This window comes from Galendromus occidentalis, unplaced genomic scaffold (genome assembly GCF_000255335.2).
Source record: "Galendromus occidentalis unplaced genomic scaffold, Mocc_1.1 scf7180000076006, whole genome shotgun sequence".
Classification (NCBI taxonomy): domain Eukaryota; kingdom Metazoa; phylum Arthropoda; class Arachnida; order Mesostigmata; family Phytoseiidae; genus Galendromus; species Galendromus occidentalis.
Window position 1 is genome coordinate 281,600 of NW_003803996.1, and position 22,095 is coordinate 303,694.

Genomic DNA, 22,095 nt, shown 5'->3' on the forward strand with positions numbered 1-22,095 from the left:
GAGTAAAAATCGGAGAACAGGCCTCAGTACCTCACGACACTGCTAAAATAATCACAACCAGGTGCCCGAGCTTCGGCGATCACGGAGAACCTCGCAGACGGAACTCGCTTGGGGTCCGGATAAGACTATCAGACCGCACAACGCATGGCAAAAGTGTGGTCTGCTCTAGGTTGCTGCTGGCCCGCAGTATGGGTCTTGAGTTGCCAAAGCATTCACCCTCTCTACTTTCGACTCTCCCACTTCGCAGAGGGGGAGAGGACGAACTAGCTTAGTCCGCGAGCGACATGCAAGGCTCGATTGAGGCCCGATACGACCCCTCATTCAATTTCTGACAATACAACTGTCCGCGGCAGCAGCGGCGACGAGAACGCTAACCGACCCCCACACCAACGGATGTACCTAGTACTACACCGAGCAACGGTGACCATCAAACAGCTGTGCGCTTCTGTCTGACACGCGACTCGCTCTTGCTCCCGCGCAGACAGCCGCGTCCGCCGGGTGGTGGGCTCTATTCGAAATCGCTGTCTCGGTGGGATCGAATTCTTTCCCGAGTTCGAAATTGGGGACTCCATCCAGAGGAGTGTCCATCCTCGAGTGCCTGTGCTGCCTCATCGGGTCTGTCCTGAGATAAAGCAGAACTTGTACTCCACGTAGATTGAATAGACTGAATCGTCGTATTGCTCTATTTTTCCATTCTTCAGATGCTGCCTTCGATGACTCAGGTTTTCTCGAGCGGGATTCAATTATTCGATGGCATCGCCAATTTTCCTTCTCGACTTTCCCGTAGGAATTCGTGTAGTTTGTCGGTAGATCTTCTTCAGAGCAAGAAGAGTTCCATATCTCGCATCGTTCGCGAAAATCATCATCAATATCGCCAGAAGAAGATTCACTGTTAACAGCTGGCTCTCAGGTGATGGGTCGCTCGGCATTTGCTCGCTCGAGCAGCCGAGCTGCTGGCTGAGTTTCTGTTTGCTCAAAACGATGAACGCCCACTCAAACGTTTCATACAAGGTCGCAGCAGGGTTCAGACTCAGGTCAGCCGCTCGCCATGCTTCCACGAGAATCGAAGACGAATACAGAAACGTAGAAGTATTCGAGAGTACTTCCCGTAGAATTCCCACCCCGATTCCAGCAGAACTACGCGGAATTCCATCGAATGACGTACCCGGCAACCTCGCCAGATCTGATCGGCCTGATTGTGACATGATGAAAAGGTTCTCGCATCTCCGCCTGGTATATAGCGAAGGGATCAACTTATCGTCAGCCCTTCCAATCATTTATCGTTACGAGGCTCTGTAGCAGAGGTGTCAGACTTGACCTTTCGGCGGACCTTATTCTAGTGCCGCAGAAGCCCGCGGGCTACACTAAATATTCACTCACGTATTGAGAAGAGTATTTGCCTATCGACCATTGGAGACTGCTATTTGACCCTTCGGGGAGTCGAGGGAAAATTCGTTTGTTTGGTCTCACGAGAGGAATTATTTCACCGATCTCATTCGATTTCCAAGGACTCGATCGCGATGGCTCGAAGCGCGCCACGAATTCGACACCCCTGTTAGGCGGCATTACCCCAGGTCCGCCTAGTCGACTCGAGATTGTTCTCTGCGTGAAGGCAAGGCCGAGGGCAACCCTGACTACTTTGCAAGATCAGGGACCGTATACTCCTCGGAAGAATTCCCCCGCTCAATCGGCTCAGCTTCAGCATGCTCTTCTACCGATGATTATTCCGAAATCTTTGATCAATTTTCTCTCTGATCTTGAATTGAGACACAGCGGATACGCCATCCTTTCCGGCTTGGTCTATCGCGCACGGACTTCGATGAGACAGCGGCAGCGGAAAATCGCTGGAGATACTGAAGCTCCGGCGACGCTCACGGACGCAGACAGAGAAAAAAACGGAGGTCGGTCCTGTTAGACGCAGCGTAGGGGAAGATATTGGCCAGCTTCCCCCAACCTCTCGGGATCACCTCCCAGTCGAAATCACTCCGCTCAGTCGGACCAGCCGCTTATTGGGACCGAGATGGTCCCAATGTTATGTGGTCCCATTCGGCGGGGTACACTGTATTCTCATATCTCATCCTGAGCAAACGAGCCAAACCGCATATCCGAAACTCCCCCATCGCGCTTCCGAGCAGCCGCATCATTCCGCGGTGAAGGTCTCGATCTTTCTCCAGGAGAGACACAAGTTAGATAGATGAGATGGTCGGAGCGTGAATGCGTCGATATGAGTCTGCACTCGTTCATTCCTTTCTTCTCAAGGAGCTGATGGAATCATTCGGGTCTCGTGATTGCTGCGAAGCTTGGGCGCAGCTCGAAGGCTCTCATCGTTAGAACTCAACAGCCACAGTATCCCAATGTCGTCCACGTGATCGAGATTCACGTGGAGGACCGTCGAATCTGACTTATTTCTCGCCATCGATGGGCGGACTCCCATCATGTGGAAATTCTGCGGAGAAAATCAACGGTACGTTCAGGGGGCCCGGACAGACCCCCAACCGAGTTCCGGAGGCGGCAGAGGCGGGCAGGAGAGAGACTTATGCAGGAGCTAGGCACGTTCCTTTCATCGTCAAGGCATTCAGCAGTTCTGGCGACCCCAGTCGGAGCCGAGCATCTCAAGAGCGCTACGTGGGTCGCGTTCTCTGCAAGGACATCCTCGTGGCCCTGAGGGTGACTGATGGTCCCAGCTCACGCGGAGACCCTCGATCCGGTGTTCAGGGGAACTTCGCGACTTCGACAGACGAGCCTGAGGGGAGTTGTCAGCGGGATCGTGGTAAGCTTCGAGAAGACCTAATTGGGAACGAGACTGACTGCTAGATGGAGAGCGGAAAGAGAGATGATTCCGGCTTCGAGGAGTCGGACGGGAAATGATTATACGAGCCTGAGCTCGAGCATGACGGCGGGGAAGTTTTGGGAATTGCAAAACTGAAGGAAACTCCTTCGCGAAATGAGGCGCGCACCTACTTTTCCGCAATGACTCCTGATCAGCTGGAGACTGATGACTATGACTCCCAATAAAGCGCAAGCCCGAGAGCTTCGGATTGCCTGATTGGAGCCGCGGATCCTTGCTCAATTCCTCTCATCGACATTTATAGGTGAGATCTTGATCAGTGATTTCATACGATGATAAAATCGGTTGAAGGTGACTAAAATAGGTGATGTCATCGGTGGTTTCTAAGTAAGCAATATTCCTGGTGGAGATGAGAATCGTGCAGGTCTCACAGCTCCTCGCTGCCTGAATGGTCTCTGAGATCAAGTGCTCAGCCTCCGCACTTCCACTTTACTTATTGTCTTCACTTACCCATCCGAAAACATCATCAATCCCGGCCCCAGATGCCCGAGGTGCGAGCGACGGATCACTGTTTTGCGATCGACGAATACAGTAGAAGCTCGTTACTACGAACACGGAGGGACCGACGAAACTGGTTCGTTTTACCGAGTTTTCGCTGTAACGAATGCCGCTCAACACTATCCTTGTACGGCACCGAAAATTTCATCTTTGCTCCGTAGAGGATAGGCCATGAGGAAACCACTGAAGTCATCGACGAAAATCGCGAGCCAGCGGCATTTGCCTGGGTATTCCACGCTCATCGGACCGCAAATGTCAAAGTGGATCAACTCGCCGCAGGATGCTGCTCTCTTGTGTGAGGCTGGAATCGGCAATCGCGCTTGCTTACCAAGGCAGCAGGCTTCACAAAATCTTTCTCCTTTCGACACTTTGAGACTTTCACGAGCGCTGAATCCTGACACGGCTCCATGTCGAATTATTGCCTCGAGTGTTTGATAATTAGCGTGTCCGAATCGTTCATGCCACACGTCTAGAGGCTGAATCGAGTCTTCTACCATCGCCGAACTTATTTCCTCCAGAACTCGACATCTCATGCGATACAGTTGACCGCTACCTTCCCGATCTCCAATGGCTACCTTTTCTCCGTTACGAGCCACTATCAGGCCATTTTTCGAGAATACCGTTTCGAATCCATTGTCAGCCAATTCGCCGATGGAAATAAGGTTCTGACTGATCCCAGGGACATGAAGAACATTGACTAATCTCGCACTGACTGGTTTACCCTCGACAATACTCTCAATCCGGATCGATCCAATTCCAACTCCATCCATGGTATGACCGCTAGCTGAGATTACTGGTCTTGGATTCTCAAGAACTTTGTAATCGGTAAACCAGTCCCTCCTATTGCACATATGGCGACAAGCTCCGGTATCGGCGAGCCAATCATCGCAATCATCTTTCGAGGAGGAAGTCTTCACGTTGAATAGGAATTCTTGATCATCACGATCATTCCCCGAGGCACACATACCTCGACTCGCATTAGTCTGCCCGGACTGGCCATCACGCTTGAATTCAAAGCATTGGCTTTTCTTATGACCAATCTTTTCGCAGAAATAACATTTCCCTTTAAATTTCCTCTGATCGGGCTTGCTTTCTCTGAATTTTTTTAGTCTTTTTAGTCTTCGAGACGAACGCAACTGTTTCGTTCCCAGTGGGTTTTTCGTCGCCTTGCTCTATTTTCTCCGCCTTCATGAGACGTGGGATTAAGTTCTCGACGGTTCGCTTCTCTTCATCTAACATATCCCATGCGGACACTAAATGACGATACTTTCTCGGCAACTCGAGCAACTTTGAAACTGTCTGAGGTGTGTCGATCTTCTGACCGACATCACCCAATCGTTGAATCATAGATTCGACATTGGCGATATGAGTATTCATGTCCATATCGTCTGTCATCTTATAGCTGTGGAATTCCTTTAGCAGAAGGCTGACGGAGATCCTGCATCTCGATTCGTACATTGTCGACAGTCGTCTCCATATCTGACTCGCAGTTGGGACTGCCATCACCGTGCGGACCACTTTCGTCTCCAAGCAGTTCAGAAGAAGCGCTTTAGCCTTTGCATCGATCTTTGTCCACTCTTTGCTAATTTCACCGTCCACTCCGGGTCGCTGGGGTATGGAACCATCGATAGTCCCAAACCAGCCATTAGCGATCAAATACGGTTGCACCTGGACCTTCCAGACTTCGAAATCGCGGTGGCCGTCGAATTCAGTGACTTGCAATTTGTCCATTGCCTCACAAGATTTTTTTGACTTCAACCACTAAACACGTCTATCCGCTTGCTCTGCTTTCTCTGTCTCGCATCCTTTATCAAGCGACTACTTCCGTCGGGAAAACTGGGCCCATAACCAGCTGGCCAAAGGAGGAGAAATCCCTTGTTCGCTGTACCGAGAAATTCGTTGTGATGGGGGTCGTTATAACGAGCTTTCACTGTATCGGTTTCGAGGAAGCATAATCCTTCGATGTTCTGCTTCGACGACCGTCTTCTGCGCCAGACTTGCGTTCATGCCCCACCGCCAGGACCAGTAATTCGCAGCAGTTCGGAATGAGGCATCTGCAGCATGATGGATCCGGCCGATACCCGGGTATGCGATGCGACCAATGCAAGGTCATTTTCCCCTGCCTCCGTTGAGCCAATTGAGTGACTGTGAGTCTCGTGAGAGTCACTGACTCGTGCTCCGTGGGTTTGAATCCGGAAAGAAATCATACTGCAAGGTTCGGCATCAGCACAAGTTGGATGTTGAGAAATAGGGTTGTGGGAGCTCAATCGAGTCCATCCGAAACTTGAAGCCAATTCTCGGAATCGATCTTCGGTGAACCATCCACAGGGCATCGTCACGCATGCTAAGATCTGAATCGTTTTCGGTTCTTCCTTCGAAGAGCTCAGCTGCCCCTCCTCTCGGCACGCCGGGTTCGGAGCGGAATCTGTATCAGAAAGCGAGCATCCACTGTTCTCTGCGGTTTCGCGATTTGTCCGTCGGGATTGTCGTTATTCCTCTCTTCCCACTCTTCCAACATTACTTCTGTGACGAAAATCATCTTCGGGGTGTTTTCTTTGTGTAGGCCCAGTCTTTTCCGTATTATACACTCAGCATCCGGGGGGTGTTCGTTTCGAGACTCACATGCTCTTGATGGATCCGCTATCATTCTGCGCTAACACTCCCCGACGTATGCTTCTTTCATCGGAATGGTGTACTGCGGAGCGACTCTGACGACCCGTGGGATTTCTATCCAGGTATGGTACTCAGCCCGAACCTCATCTCGTCTCTCGTATCTCGATTTAGGCCGCTTGAGTAAGGTATCGGCCCTGACCCCGCCTCACATACGAACCTTCTTCGATACCTCCGATATTCCGCTCACCCCGATCACAGATGGGCTTGCAGTGCAAAAGGGGCGAGCGTCCCATTTGTCACAAGCAGGATAAAGCGAGCGCCGGAGATTCCCCGGAAACGCGGCATTCGTGAAACCATGCTAGCGGAAGAGGAAGTTTACTCACTCGCTCCGCGTCGGGCTCAGAGCTCGCAACGAACTCGATGAATGAGCTTTTCATTTCAGCGCGGCGAGTCTATTCAACGGGTCCTTCAAAACACTCCCTGATTGCTTCGAGCGCATGAATTCAGTCAATCTATTCAGAGGTTCGGAATTCACAGCCCTCAGCCTGCAGAAGACTTTACTGGCGATCGAGGAGGGAGCTTGCCGTGATAGGAGCCGCAATGCGTTGACGGCTGACTCGAAGGATTCGGAGAGGATCATGATTTCGACGAAGTACAGAGCCCGCTCAATCGGCGAAGCCACCCCATCGGCCATCATTTCTCGGCTCCGATCGTATTCTGTACGTGTTATTTGGATTCATTCAATCGGCCAAACCGCTGATTCGGCCATATGGGCCTGGCCCCGATGGTGGTCGATTGAGCGGGCTCCACTGTATCAAAAAAACATATTCGCATAACAAATGAGCGATAGGAATACCGGCACGCCGATGGACGGTGCCGATGGACGATGGACACCCAGACAACTCCTCAATCGGGTTTTCAGAGAGCCCCGCGAAGCGAAGGATCCTTTGCCGATAATTCGTCCCCATCCGCTTTGTATGCTTAGGCTCGAGAGCGAGAAAGAGAGGTACGATGGAGGAAGCCTCGCCCGTCTCCTGTCCCCCCCCCCCCGTTCACGTGAGGGTCCTTCGCCGTCGGTGATCATAACAGGATCCCGAGGAGGAGCCGAAGCCTAATAATTACCTCGAACTCAACGAGCTTATGCATCTGAGTGAGCGAGAAACCGGCAGCGAAGGAAAATGAGGAAGAAGACAGAAAATACTCGAATCAGCCCAAGGCTAGGGCGGAGAACTCGCAGACTTCCCATGAATGATTGAGTTCTACCCTCAGTTTTTCCCTATCTCGAGCAAGGTCTTTGGTCGGACCGGAGCTAGAACGGGCGATGAGGAGTGCAAAAGTGAAATTAATAGACTGAATTGGGAAGGTCATTGGACATGTTTTCGATTACCTACACAGCCTTCTAGTGCAAGATCTGTGTTGACGGAGCTTCGAAATCCTCCAATGTGTGCTCGGAACCAGATGAGCCCTGACGGGTCTCTTGTTTCTGGTCCAATGGATGATGGGGGGGGTAAATTTTCAGAAGAAGAAAAGAAAACGTTGAAGATGTCTCCGAAAGGGTGGGAAAATCGCTCCCGCTCGCTTCACGCGGATGTGATGAGCTCTGCAGAACCGATTCGATAGGGGCGAGCGAATTCATCTCCGAGCTAGTACATCCCTCGGAAGGTCAAGGAAAAGCGGAAAACGGTTTCATCGATGAACTTGCTGCTTCTCGAATAATAATATGATCTACGCATACATCTACTCAAGTGATTTGACACCGAGAGAATCCGGGTGATGAAAGACTTTCAAGTATGTAGAAGAGGGTACGACGTCTAGCGCTTTCGAGAACTAGACGATCGGTGCGCCACGTGTTGATATCCACATTCTTTGTTTCCGCCCACCGCGGGAGCCTCTTCCTCGGGGTATCTCCTGAGGTCCACCCTAAATCCCGACGCTCATGTAGGGGATTTGCGCGCCATCTGCCTCGGGTTTTCCACATCAACCCATCCGCGTTGCTCTTTCCCGGAAGGTTATGTACATATTTTTTTGAGCAAACAGGCGTTCCTGGAGAATTCCAGGCTTCCCCAACGGGATCCAGGCGTGTTGATTCGGTAGCATGACGCTTATCATCACATTCGATGCGTGCTAACTTTAGCGACTCGCTAAATTTAGCGCCGAACCTCATCCCCGAGGCCTAACCCAATGTCGTGTTTGCCGCGAACGATACAGGAACATCCATGAGAGCAACTTCTCTTGTTTTCCTACGCTCGAGGTATCGGCGATTCTGGAGCTTGGCGAACAAATATCCTTCTCAAGAGCCCTCAATCTCGTGACGTGCGGAAACCAGTCTCGGGGGTTCGAGAAAACGGTGGAAGACATTGCTTGTTTGCTTCGATATCGGCAACTCCGAATTAAATGACAAGACACTGTCAGAGGTTTAACACCTTCTTGTAGGGATTCCCGCAAGACTGGAGAAACCTCGAGCGTAATTTCGAGATGTTCTTCGCTATTCGCAGCACTTTTTGATCGAAGAGGGGGTTCCCGCAGTGGCTCATGGCGTCGGTAGCTCGAAAAACTCCATGTACAATGACCGCAGTCCTCCATACGCAAAAATGCTCGAGCTCGCTCATTTGCTACCGCTCTCGACGGATCGTGCCCTGTTGCTACGGTTTTCGCTCATTTCGCACGGCGAGACACGGCTCCAACGATTTTGGAAAAAAGAAGAAAGTTGCAACCGCGCCGCTCAGCATACTGCTTCTTGCCGATGGTTTGAACTGGGAATGAATTCTTGTTTCCCCTTGACTGCAGCCGGTGGGGTGGATTCTGTCGAACAAGAGCCGCGTCGAGCGGAGTCAAGTGCTTCGGACGGTCCATCTTTCGGTAATCGCATGAGAGCAGGGCCTACACTGGACGCTCTAGTTTCGTGTAGGTAGATGAGAGACACGCAGCAGAGGGGAGTAATTTATTTCCCGGGCTGGAAAGGACGCTGAATCGACCGAGGCTGAGCGGTCATTGTCCCTTCCTAAGTCCGTTTTCGAAGCCGCTGAAAAGTGGTCATCGCCTGACCAACCTTCATTTAGCGCGACGAGACGGGAGAGGCAATGGAATGGTTCGGAAGAGAAGGGAGCCGACCTTTGACATGCGAACACGCTTCTCCATGCTCGAAAGTCGATTGAAAGAGCAACGCGCTTATCCGGGGGACCTTTGTGAGCTGTTTTGAGCCCCCACGTGAAAAGATCAGATGGTGACACCCCTGCTGTCAGCCGCAATCTTCACAGCGATCGTGGAACTCGGACGCGCTCGTCCGAGGAAGACGATCGCTGCGAACCACTGTCCTGGACAACTCCTTTTTCCCCCGAAAATGTGCCCATGTCATCCATTCGATCTCGATTTCCATCCTTTTTCCCCGACCGCAGTCGAGACCTGCGGAAACAGCGGCGGGTTTCGGAACCCTGGGAAGCATATATTGGCCTCCTAGAGCTTCGTGGATCGCTACTCCATGGCTTGGCTCGTTTCCTCAATCATTTAGCTATTGACCTTTAGCGTGCTCAAAGCGTCGTGCACGTGAGGTCAACCGAGAAGACCGACACCGCCCATTAATAAACTTCCAGTGCTCATGGTGGAGGAAGAGCAAATATGTTTTTTTCTCCTCGGCTGCCGTTATTATCACGCGACTTACTAAGTCAGCGAGTATCTGACCGTAAGATAGCGACCAGAAGTCTGTTCTAGGTATCTATCGGGAGCCTCTGAACCCCTAATTGTACCATGGATATAATTACACCAATACATATCCTCCGGGAGAGGTCAAAAAATTCTTGGTCATCGGAAATTTCCGCCTTTCCCGGATTCTGCGATGAGCTCCTCGGAGGAAAATGGGAATCGATGAGCGGAATCGTGGTTCTGAATCAGACCTTAGCTTAATCATTTCATAGTCATAGAAGAGCTGCGCGTGAATGGCTGTCGCATTTGAGATCTCGGAAATACGTACCTATCAGGAAAACAATGAGAGTCCTCCAATAGACAGGGATGAAAGGAAATGTGTCCGACGCCGCCCCCTGAGTCAGTCGACGCGGCTGGGAGGGCGCGGTGGAAATCAGCGAGGAATGTCCCCGGGACCAGGAGGGAGCGACAAAGGCCGGATAATGGAAGCGCTGTGCGCCCTTGATTGGAGAGCGCACCGGGGCATAATTCTGGAAATTTCCTTTGAATTCGACCACGCTGCGGGATTGGAGCTCCTTCGGGCACGAGAGCCGAAGGCGAAATTTCCGGAGCAAAAAGCATGAAGAGACGATGAGCGAGAGGAAAAAAATTAACCTCCGAGGGTCGCCGCTGCTGCCATCGTCGCTCTCCATTGTTCGTTCGGGGTGCCTTCCAGCCGTTGCTTGAACGGGAACGGACAGGCCTTCTCCCGCAGCGGCGGCGGCAGCCTCCGACAGAGAGGAGAACCGAGAGGCAGACGAAAGAGGGCAAAACTCTAGCCATGAATTGGTAATTTTCAGCCAGCTGCACAATCGCCTCAGGCCACAAAGGAGACAATGGACGGCCAGATCCTCTCCTGCCTCGCGAGATTTCTCTGCTGTATCATCTTTTTTTTCTTTCATCTCAGTTTCTCTTCGGTGACTCTTGATGTTCCTCCATCTAGATCGTCCCGAGCTCTCAATGCGATCTCGTTTCTTTTTTCAAGGCTCTGGCCTCTGATGTTTGCCCTTCGGAGTGGCTCCTTGGCAGGGTCCTCGACAACAACAGAGTCGTCATCAGCATGAATTCGGCGCTCACCGCAAGACAGGTTTGCTGAGCGACTGTTTAGAAACGGACGCTGGAACATGCGGTTAGAAGAGCGCTATTTCAGAAGCGAGGCCGGAGGACGTGATCCAACTTGGTTCATCGAGAATTCAGGCTCTGCGAAAGACTTGAGCACGAGGAGCTTCCGTGAGATGGCATTGGAAGAACACTGTGCTCTGATCCTTGACCCGGCGATTTCCGCTGATTTTCGGTTCGATTCCGGGGATGCGGAAGTGCCGGGCTTCAGGATCGGTGACGGGAGAGCTGGAAAGCTGCTGCGGTCCCGGGTGGAATCAAGGCCCCGAGGCGTTCGTTGAACTTCTGTGTCCGAGACACCGCTGTGACGCCATGTGGGACGGAGATTCCGTGGGCGAACCCGATTCCATGGGTCGACTGGACCCACTCTAAGGCTCGAAGCCTTTGAACGCCTCGTCTGCTTCGCAGATAAAACGAAAGACACCTGCTCTCTCCTTCTTCACGGGGATCATCCCCATGACGCCTTCCACGATTACGGGTATCCACTGCCTCGCTTTCTAATAATCACTGTTTTACTCGTTGAAGCATTGTTCTCCAGAGCCAGAGTCGATACTGAGATTCCATGCCGCGGCACCATCGAATGAAATGGAAAGATGGTGATGTCAGGGCTCTCCATACCAAATATCTCTGCGGGGCTTCAATAAACCAGAAATCATTCATTGGATGAATTCGCGAAGTCGGGCTGATATTATTCAAGAGGCGGATTCAACGATAGTCGAAATGCCGTCCGAGCAACCTGCAGCTCATTCGGAATCTTTGAGACACAGTGTCGAATTTCGGGATGTCAGGGAGACCCTCCTCGAAGGGGGATGAACCTCTGGTGGCATCCCTGATGTCCAGATAGAGCACTAGCTCTCATGTGAGCTCGCTCGATGCTGATTCTCTGGCCATGAATAGCTCGCTCAGCCACTGTTTTCGCATGCAAGGAAACGTCAGCGTCTGATTCACATGCAGAAAAACCCTTCACTGACTGTCGTTATTCTTAGAACCTGCTCGAGGGTTCCCAATGTACTTCGGAGGCTTTTTTTACTCAGATTGAGAGCTTGATAGAAACTCTCAGAACTCCTCTTTCAGTCTATGCGGAGGCCATCACGGTCGGGGAGAAGTTCACGTTTGATTCCCGATGCCGTGCCTCGATTGCGAACTTCGGATGATTACATCTTCGAATTCAGTTCCCGAGCTCAATCTGGATGCGAAGGCGAGCGAAAGCCCCCATCGAAAACTCTCGACTCGAACAGTTCCCCCCAGATTTCCCTGTTCCTGGAAGCTGTCAAATCTAGACAAAATAAAAGCCAAGAGGATAACCGTGGAAACTGTATGAGGCAGAGGGAATCGTAGAGGAAATGTTCCGCCAAATAGTTTTCTAAACTTTGTGAGATGTGGAAGCTCCTTGTCCACTAACTACTCTACTAGTTGTGCTTGATTTTCCTCCGGCTCTCTCTACGAGTCCTTCCTCCTCCATCCACTGAAGATTCCGTCCCTCAATTCGCCGGCTGAAGAATCCGCCTTCCTATCCAACATTCTATCTGCCAATTAAGTGGGATAAGCCGAGTTTAGCTCGTCTTGAGTCGGCTAAGACGACTTGCTGCCGCTTTTCCATGTTCGGCAAATCTCTATTTCGAGTTGCTGGGTCGGTTCGTCCGTCTGGCTCTCGAGCTTGTTTAGTTGGCTGCCTGTTTCCTTATACGACGCTTCCGAGTCGACTCGTACAGCACATCACAAACATCTACTACGAGAGCCAGGACCACGGGAAAGCCCATAACAAGTCGCTGCCTTACTATCTATTTTTTGCGAAAAAAAAAAAAAAAGTTCCGTTCCCCTCGCGACTCGCGGCCCCCACGGCTCCTACGCGAGCGGTCTGGAATTTACGCTATGCCTTCGCGAATACCTTCCTGAATTGCTTTTCTCCATTTCGCGCGGCGCGCGATCAGAAGATCCCGAATATTCTCCTGAATATGCAGGTTACTCGCCGGCTTGGAATATTTCCTACGTCCCATCCCCCTCATGCAGCCTCCCATCGGAGGTCGAACGAGTTCCTGAATGAGAACTCCGAGTCGTCTACCAGGGAATCATCTCCGTGGGCTTACGGTCACTCCGCTTGTTTGTCGTTCGGCAAAGAGTTGGTCGGTAGAGGGGATCGTCTTGTGCTCGTTCAAGGCAGACCACTTATTGGGCTCGAAATCCCAGCGCTTCATTTACGGTAATCTCGAAATAACGATCTCTTTCGACCTTTCGACCCGGAGAGCCTATTGCCGCCCGATCAGTCGAGTTCAGCTCAACATGCGAAGCCCGCTGGATCAATGGTCTGATCGTAAGCATGATCGGCATCAGGTCTACTTTTCGGAGGAGGGAGTGTCTGCCCGTCCAGCCACAACATTCCGGTCCGACTTTCTCCTCTGTGGTGAACGTCAGATGGTCAGCCCGGGGCTCCAGGAGGATCCGAAACCGACAATGAGTAGGGCATAGGTTCGGGTATTCGGGTACGTTGTTTGCCTTGTGTTTGGGGAATCAAGTGCTTCGAACGTCAGCTCAGAAAAGTGAGCAAAGGCGACTTCTTCGTCGGGACAAATCCGACAAAGATACGCTCTGAAGGCACAACTTAACACGTCGAGACATCACGAGTGAACAAGAGCCCGGCTGAAGATGAGAGTCGCGAAAAAAAACAACAATCGCATTTCGTCGTCGGCGGTGAGTCCGCGCGGATTTCCCGAGAGATGATGTGAGAGCTCGAGGGATCAAAAGATTCTCGCTGTGAATTAAAGCGAGTCAGAGCAACGGTCTCTCATTTCTTCTCTCGCGACTCTTGCCTCTCGTCGGTGTCAGACAATCAGAGAACGCGACCTCCCTCCTCGGACGAGCTCCGTGCCGTAGCAACAAAAGAAGACAGCTTACATCAAATAAGGATTCGTACATATTTCCGATGTGACGTGACCTCCTCATCTCCCAATAAGTGTTCTCCTTCTTAATTCCTTGAATAGACTCCTCTGGCGCCTCCCGTCCTCGGAAATGCTCTCCGTCCTCGGAAGCAGACCAAACGCGGTAACTCTGCTGGAGAACTATGTCGGGATTCTATCAGATGCGTGATTCATCATCGACGGAATCATCCGCCTCTGTGCGAGTTTTCACCCTATGGAGACATGGAGCAGCGAGCGGTCCTTCGCTGCGTGTTCTTCAAGGACCTGTAGCGCATCCCGAGACGAATAGCCAGCTGTCTTGCCGGGTGTAGGATTCTCGCTGATTCTCTGTTGTTGAGCTCGGTTGAATGAGTCCGGATGGATGCGTCCTCAGGATTTGTTTGTTTGTTTTTCGTTCGTATCGGTGCCATCCCACCATAAATCTGCGGCAGGGGACAGAGCCCAGCTAAGCCTCCATGCTTTCGAGCTAAAGCCCGATTGAAGGAAATGGGAGGGATTGGAGCGCTCCCATCGGCATTCATGAGCGCCGAATCGGAAAATTCTCTTTTCACATCGTGAATTCCACTCCGATCCTCCAATGTTTGCGTTCTGTGGTTGAGGAGATTTTTCTGCTTGTCCATACGAGCGGAGAAGCGTGGCTCCCTCTATTCTGTGGGCTGTCGCCTCTAGGAATCTAGAATTATTCGCTTATAGGCGAAAATAAAATTTCATTGTAATCTGTATGGGAGGAGGCCGGCCCGTGAGCACGAAGCGTCGAGTGAGTCTCGGACTGCGCTCTCGGCCGTCAGGGAACCCGGAGCACAGAAAGACGAAGGGAAAATTTGCAGGCCATAAACTCAATCCGATTTTTTTCCCTCAAGACAGCAGCCGAGGCATACTACCGACATCGTTCTTTATAGTTCTTTATCGTTCCGGAAGGCTCCCGGCGTCCATCACTTTGTTTGTCCGCGAAATACAGAGATAAGCATAAGAGGAAAACACAACCTCTGGCGAGACGTAGGCACTCCAGTCGTGAATTATTTTTTCGCAAGTACATGATCCCAAAGATGAGCAGTGCCGTCTTGGAGAATCCTAGATGGCGGAACTCCGATCTGTGGACATGAGGAGTCCGTTGTCTCTTCAGAACCCCATCTGCTATGCGGGTAGACCGAAAGCATCGACTTCGGCGGCGGTGGCGGCTTCTTGGATCGAACTGCACGGAGCCGCGAGCGTCGGTTGAGCAAGCCCAGGTGGAGGAAAATTGGTGGAAAGATTCCCTTGAGAGCTGATCTGCACCACAGACTCCTCGTTTGAAGTTTGCCAAAATCTGCGAATTAGTCCGCCCGCCGCATGCGGCAAAAGTTCCTCTTGTTGATCTCGCAAACTCTGCGGGCTCTTCGGTTTGACTTGGCGGAGCATGGTTTTTCTAGGTAGAAATTAATCCTACTCAAGCGACTTTCGGGAGATCGCTCCCCATGGCCGTGCGCCAGGTCTGAGAGGATATTTTGAAAGGAGGAGGATTCGCTCGAAGCCCCCAGAGCTTCTGGCATGGGTATTTCCACTCAATTCTTCTTCGGGATGAAGGAACGCTCATTCGTTGTGATAGGGCAATGGGAAGATGATTGGAAATAACGCCGCATCGGACGTGATTTTTCCCTGAGCGCACAGGAGAAGCTGCCGAGACAATCGCTCGTGCTCGACCATCATCCCGGATCTGGCTCTCCAGGTGAGAAAATGAAATCATTTACGGCGGATCTTAGGGACTCTGCCTCCGATCGAGGAAAGCTTACGGAGCGAGCGGAACCCTCGCTAGATTGCGGGCAGGAAAATGACCGCGGAATCCCCTACGTTGAACTCTTTTGAAGGCTGTGATCGGATGCTGAACATGTTTTCTCCCTGATTCTCCCCCTTTCCGGACGACAGAGGTTCTGGAAATCTCCGATGCTTATCCGCCCGTGATCTTACCTAATTGAAAACTACGATGTCCTTCGGATATACAAGTTCCAGTTTGAGTTTCAGTTCGTTCCGATGAAACTCTAGGAGAGCGACGTGTGCGAAAATGAGTAATTCGTCGAGCACCGTCGAGTATCCCTCGAGAAACAGGATCCGCGACAATCAAACTTCTCGGTGACGACGGCGAGCGAGTTTCTAGAAGACGAACGCTCGCGGACCTGAGCAAATCACGAAGTTCCTCCATTGCTGCATTCGAATCCGTTTCTGGAATGTCTTCTATCGGCACGTACGATGTCCGCGGCGGTCCAAGACCGTCGCACGATAAGCCTTCCAAGGAGTAGATTTACGGGCCGACTCACGTTTGCACGTCCGTTGGAGCAATAATTCCTTAGAGCAAACACAGGGAGAATATTTTACTGGAGCGACGAGAAACGACCTGGAGCTGAGAGCGCGGCTTCACAAGGAATATGCGATACACAGCTGACAGTGCGCTCTGTCCGGGGACGGGAACCACGGTTGTGAATGTGAGGAACCTGAGGCTCGCGATCAGCATCCGATTTCAAAAAGCTCAATGCGTGAATTCCGACAATGTCTGTCCGCTCCAGACCCAATCCGATATTCTCGGGTCCGCAAACGGAGGGACTCATCTGAAAACTCTCCACTTCGAGGTCATTCAACGATCCTTCCAAACAATCGTTTTCTGCTTGGGAGCATCGCACAGCGTGGGGACCAATTAAGGGAACTAGAATTAGAACTGGAGCACCCTTGGGATGGTTCAGCAATCAACAACAACTTCAAGGGAATCCTCATCCGGGATCCGCACGCGTTCTCTCGCAACGGAAGGAAATTTGATTTTCGAGTGTGGCTTCGGACGTTCTTGCAAAATCGGAATTCGATCGGCGCGCGATAGTTCCTGACACGTTTCGTCCGCCGTTGAACGAGACGGGAGGCTCGGTGGGTTGAAAAAGACAAGAAGAGGGAAAATTTGTTCCAGCAGTAATCTCGCGTCATTGAAGCCGCTCCCGACGGCGAACGCCACTTCGGGCGCTCAAGTTCGCGTTTGTTCTGCAGTTCGAGGAATACGGCGGAAGAGAGAACGAAGATGGAGCGAAGGTCGGCCGAGGTACTCCCACGGCTCTCCTAATGCACATTTCAGCAAGCACCTTGAGTCCCTCACTCGCCGTTGCGTCGGTGAAGCAAGAAGAAATATGATTTGGCCAGAGAACTATGACTACGAGAGAAAGCGGAACGGGAGCCCAGGGGCTTATTTCGGGGCGAAAAGGTCCTCCCAGAGCAGAACAGAAATATCTTAGGAATACGCGGCGACCTTGAGGAAAATTCCCGGGCATCTCCGTAGGGCATTACGCGTCCACATGGTTTTCGGAATACGGAGGACGTGGACGAGAAGCGTACCTAGTACCTACATTCATCATTCCATTCGCGAATGGAAGCCAATAATCGCCATGCCTCAGCGCACAAGAGCAATGACATTGTCCGGAACGATTGTACGAGGAATGGAAACTCGGAATGACGAAATCCCGAATCCATTATTCCATGGGAAACTCAACTGATGTGCTGGACGGCTTGAATGATATCGAAAAACTCTTCGCGGAGGCGTTCCACCCCGGTGGTGCAGGACGAGGAGGTCCTTGAGCCCTTTTGTGACTGTATTGCGAAAGTCGACTCGCTCCTGAATCGTTAATTCCGAGCAAAGAGGAACAATTCATTCCCGGCATTCTGGGGACGCCGTGTTGAAGCGTTGTTCCCTCCATATATCTCATCGTGTCCGTGCTATGAAATCCGTCGAGAAGCCCCCTCTGAAAGCTTTTTCCTGAGGGGGGAATTGTGAGACGATGCCTCGTAGACTCCACTCTCCAGGAATAGGAAACTCTTATTCATTCGAGAACATCGGCTCCCTCGCAATGGCATGAAAGCGAATCGGGGCGTATTTCTGGAGGAGAGGCCGGACCCTTGTCCGAAACTATTTTCCCAGCGCCTCCGGACCGTTAGCTGAGAACAACACAGCCCCTTGAAGAGGGTCATGATCCGTGACAAGCGGCAACGGCACGGATGGATACCTAAGGAAGGTGCTTGTCGGAAATTGCCCAGGTAACAAAAAGATGAGTCCACACAATATCATCCCACACGGGCAGGATGACCACGTTCTGAGGCCGCTTAGCTATGGCCGGCCGAGCCGATGCTCCCGACCACACCCGAAGCTCGAGCAGAGACGACGGGTCCGTGATCCGCAATCACATGCCATTTTTATACACAAGGCACAGCCCGGCAGTTTTTTTTTCGGCGAGAGCCATTATCGGAGCCGTTCTCTGCGTACTAATTAAAAAGATCGCCAACTCACTCGCTCACTTCTACTACTTGTTCCCTTTAAGCCGCTGACCTTGTCCGCGGGATCATCGGGCTGCCTTCCGAGGGAGTTCCTAGCCACCATAAGCCGCCCTCGGACGAGATGGGCCACGTGGCGCTGAGGTACGTATTATATACGAGGTCGACCAGACAAATATAATCATCTTCCATCCGGATGGAGGAGAATATTTCAGACATGGCCGTTTACATTTTGATGTGTGAGATGGACATAAAACTGCGGATAGCCGACAGACCACGGTCGCAACCCACATACTTCGCTGAGTGACCGTTCGTTCCCGCGAAATGATTTTTAGAGTTTCCGGAACATTCGGCGCAAAGAAATATCTGCAGCCTGTCGAGTACGATGACTATGAATCTCAACGACTCGAGACGCAGCCGTGTTATTACCGTGAGCGGACCACCTCGACAGCCTCGTGTGGCCGCGCGAGCATGAGCTGACCATGGTCCTGCGATCCAGCGGTCTTAAACGGCTTGTGCGAGGGTCGTTACCTTGATATTTTGGCAAGCGTCACGCGTCCTTAGCCTTCCGCGCCATTTTCGTTGATGTATGAATTTCACGGCATTGTTCGTGCTCTGGAGAGCGTTCAAACTCCATGAAAAGAATATCTCGAGGAACCAGAGTGCGCGGAGACTCTGACTCTTTTGTCGCCGTTGAGCAATGTCGTTTCGAAGGCCTTATACTCTCAACGCGGACGAAGGACTCGGAGGGAGCTCCGACTACCGAAAACCCCGATAGTAGGAGTCGGCGCTCGGAATATTTCCTGGAAATTTCTCGAATCGCGGAAGAGGGCTTTCGCTCTCATTTCCGCTGCCTCGCTTCCTTCCCCGCCAATGTTCTATGGAATTCCAAATCTTGTGGGAATGCGAATCGGATTCTCTGAGAATACGTGCTCTGGGAGATTCGGCGGATCGCTGGAGCCGTATCAGCGTTTCAGCTCCACGTATTACTGTACGCGGATTTCGATCCCCAGCGTTGTTACATCAAATATTTTTACGGGACCGGAACAATCCGTCCTTCCCGACAGAGCAGTCGCCGGCGAGAACTACGACCGAGGTCCATTCCCCTGATAGAACAGTGCTGTGTTTTAAGCTCGGTAAATATGTTTTTTTTTCTCCTTCCGCTGCCGGTGTCGTTAGAGCTCCATGAGATCGTTGTCGGCGGTTGCGGCGCCGCTGTTGTGTTCGCCTAGGTGAAAGGTGGTCGTCGGCCCAGATCGCTGGGCTTGCGGAGGCACCGGGAAGAAGGCATCTGTGCCTGACAGCGTTTTGGTGTTGTTTCTAGGAGCGCAGAAAATCCTTTTGCTCGCGGACAAAATCGGTTTTCGGAAACGTTTCCAACTCTGCGACGGGTCGAATAATTCGTTGCTTGTCAGTGAAGCAACCGAAGAGTTGACACTCAGCCGCTCTCTGCCCCGAGGCGAATTCCGCTAAGCCAATCGCGATTGCGCGCAGCGACTTCAGTGCTCGAAGACAACAACTACGACGGCGCGGCGCTCTCGCACCCGCCTAGGGCGGACGTTATCGAATGAAAAGATGAAGTTCTCGTAGATATGCTGGGAAAATGTTGTCTCTCGTAACTTATTATCAGATCAAATCAATGGTTGGACCGCGTCCCGGAACGCCGTAAACGCTTCCGCTTTCGAACCGCGGAGAAGCCGAAGGAGGCTTTAGCCCGAAAGAGAGCAGCAGTCAGGTGGTCCCACGGCGGATATCTGGTAGGTCGCGGGGCGAAATGACAGCAACAGAAATCCACAATCCAGTTTTACAGGAAGATAGCATGACGGGGAAGATCTCTGACTGAAGAACGAAGAAATAAAAGTCGATTATGCTTTTATCAGCCGATTATCCGATTAGCGTAAAGTAGGTGATCAGTGATTATGGCGGCGTGGACTTCCCTGAGGAGTCTTGTTGTTGGAGCATTGGATCAGTATTTGTAAGTCGGATCAACAAGCTCGAGCTGGATGGAGTCTAGCTATATCAACTTCGGATCATACAGCCGGCCAATGCTCCGACTTCTGTCCTATTCATCGAGCCCCATCGCCAGGTGCCCCAGGCGCCCGATGGGGTCTGTATGAACGCCCTGGTGAATTACTGCGCGAACGCTTCCCTCATTTCGTCGATTTACAAACACGCAGGAACCTCGCCGAGAGAATGTGGATGACGCAAGTTCCTCCAGTTATTACTCTGACCCTTATTATTCAAATCGTGACCCCCTCGAGTGAGATGAATCCGAATTCGAGGATCAGGATTCCCATCCGGAGAATACGCGGGAACAGACACTTGGCAATGTCGCTGGAATTTTAGGGCGGGGAATCGACATCGAGCCCAGTCAATGCCAAGAGGAACCCCCTAAGAAGCTCGCCCATCTCGGATTTTCACGACACAGAGACGACGACACGGGACGATTCGATTTCAGAGGGCAAGGATATACTTTCATGTGGAGGCTTGTTTCGAAGTTCCAAGAGGATAAAAGGGAAGGCGAAGCCGGAAAGGAGACAACACGGCTTTTCAGAGTCCAAACTATGCTCGTTGTCCTACCGGAGGCTGCGTGAGTGATGTTATCACTCCTACATGGTTGACTTTAGTATACAGGGAAGGTACTTTTCATACAACACATCCTCCGAATTCGCTGCTCTCCGAGAACTCGAACACCATTCACCAAGGAAAGAGAACTTCACCACAAGTAAAATAATGCCTATTCTTATCGATGAGTGTACTTCCGTCGGGCTCCAGAAACGGTGCGTACTCCTAACGCCCTATTCCGCATGAGGAATCGAATCAGAGTGGGAGGCGGTGAATCATTCTCGTAGGAATTCATGTGAGTGCCCGTGAATATACTTAAGTATATTGATGAGGAGAGTTCGCCCATCCCTGCCGAATGGCGAGCGATTGCATCAGAGTAAATCTTCTTGGGACTGGTCACAAATCGAGCCCATCGTCAGATCTCCCAAATCGTTTTCATCTCCACTATCCCTTTGAATGCGTCCGACCATAGTCGAGCAGGCTCCGGGAATCGCCCAAGATGTATAATCCTGGGCGAGGAGCCATGTGCTGTAGCTCGATACGCCGCCGCGCATCAGGGAACAGGATTCCAGACTTGTCTTCATTTCACCGAATGTTCTTTGTCCTTCCCGCTCCTGATCGCAGACCTGGAGGAGAACGCGGAGGGAGCCGACGCGAGGTTCCTGGAGGCTTACCCTTTTTCCCCCACGGCGTTTTTGAGATCGAGCCAGCTAGTGAGCTTGTTTCTCGAGAAGCAGATGCTCAGCCCGCCATCTGCTTCTAGATCGCGATTACCTCCCTTAGACCGACTGGTCGATGGTCGGGTTCCGTCCTCATCCGCGGATACTCCCGAATTCGGGAAAAATCTCATCAACCTAGCTGTTCGATGCAATCTTCTTCCCCCGTAGTCTGCTCTGGAAGATTGGAAAGCTCCCTCAGAGTACGATTTCTCTCTTGACGAGTCATATTCTGATTCGGCAGCCGAAAACTGCTTTGCGGGTTCATGTATCTCCAGTTCGTGCTTGAACTTTCTTGAAATCACGCGAGCGCCTCGAAGTTGAATTCCTGTTTTGCGTCATAAACGTGGACGCACCGAGCAGTCAAACGTGTCATCGGTGTAGTTTGAGGTGACGAACGTCACGAGGTCTACGACGTCGACTTCGAGAACTTCTAAGGGGACATCATCGCACGTTAACCCTCTGAGATGCAGATACAGGGTCCGGTCCGCTCGGGATTTTGCTTCTTTGACTCAAGCACGGGGAAGGTCCTACCCGGCGACAGAAGAAGGCAGAAAGACAGAAGAAGGCCCGGAAAGAGTACAGAAAGTTTTCGCTGATGCCACGGAGCTACTTCTCGCACGCCATATCCAAGAGCAGACGGGAGTTCGGGATGCAACCTCGTCTCTCGCTGCGCAGGTCCAGGAGCGGCACGACACTGCGAGTTAAGTTGAGGTGTGTCAGCATCGTAATGCCGCGTGCTTCCTGAACAACCGTCGATGAGCGCTTCCATTCGCCATACCGTGAGTTCGGGTATTTCCCCTCCCCCAAAGAGACTGTCGCCTCCAATTACCCAGCCAGGGACTGGCGCCCTGAGAGAGTATGTCGA

General features: G+C 51.7%; 1 protein-coding gene across 1 annotated transcript; it reads right to left on the minus strand.

The window, feature by feature from the left end:
* Positions 1 to 4,411: 4,411 nt before the first annotated feature.
* LOC108865069 (uncharacterized) lies at positions 4,412 to 5,077 on the minus strand. The gene has a single exon (XM_018641723.1). The coding sequence runs from the start codon at positions 5,075 to 5,077 to the stop codon at positions 4,412 to 4,414; it is 666 nt and encodes a 221-aa protein (XP_018497239.1).
* Between the last annotated feature and the right edge of the window lie 17,018 nt (positions 5,078 to 22,095).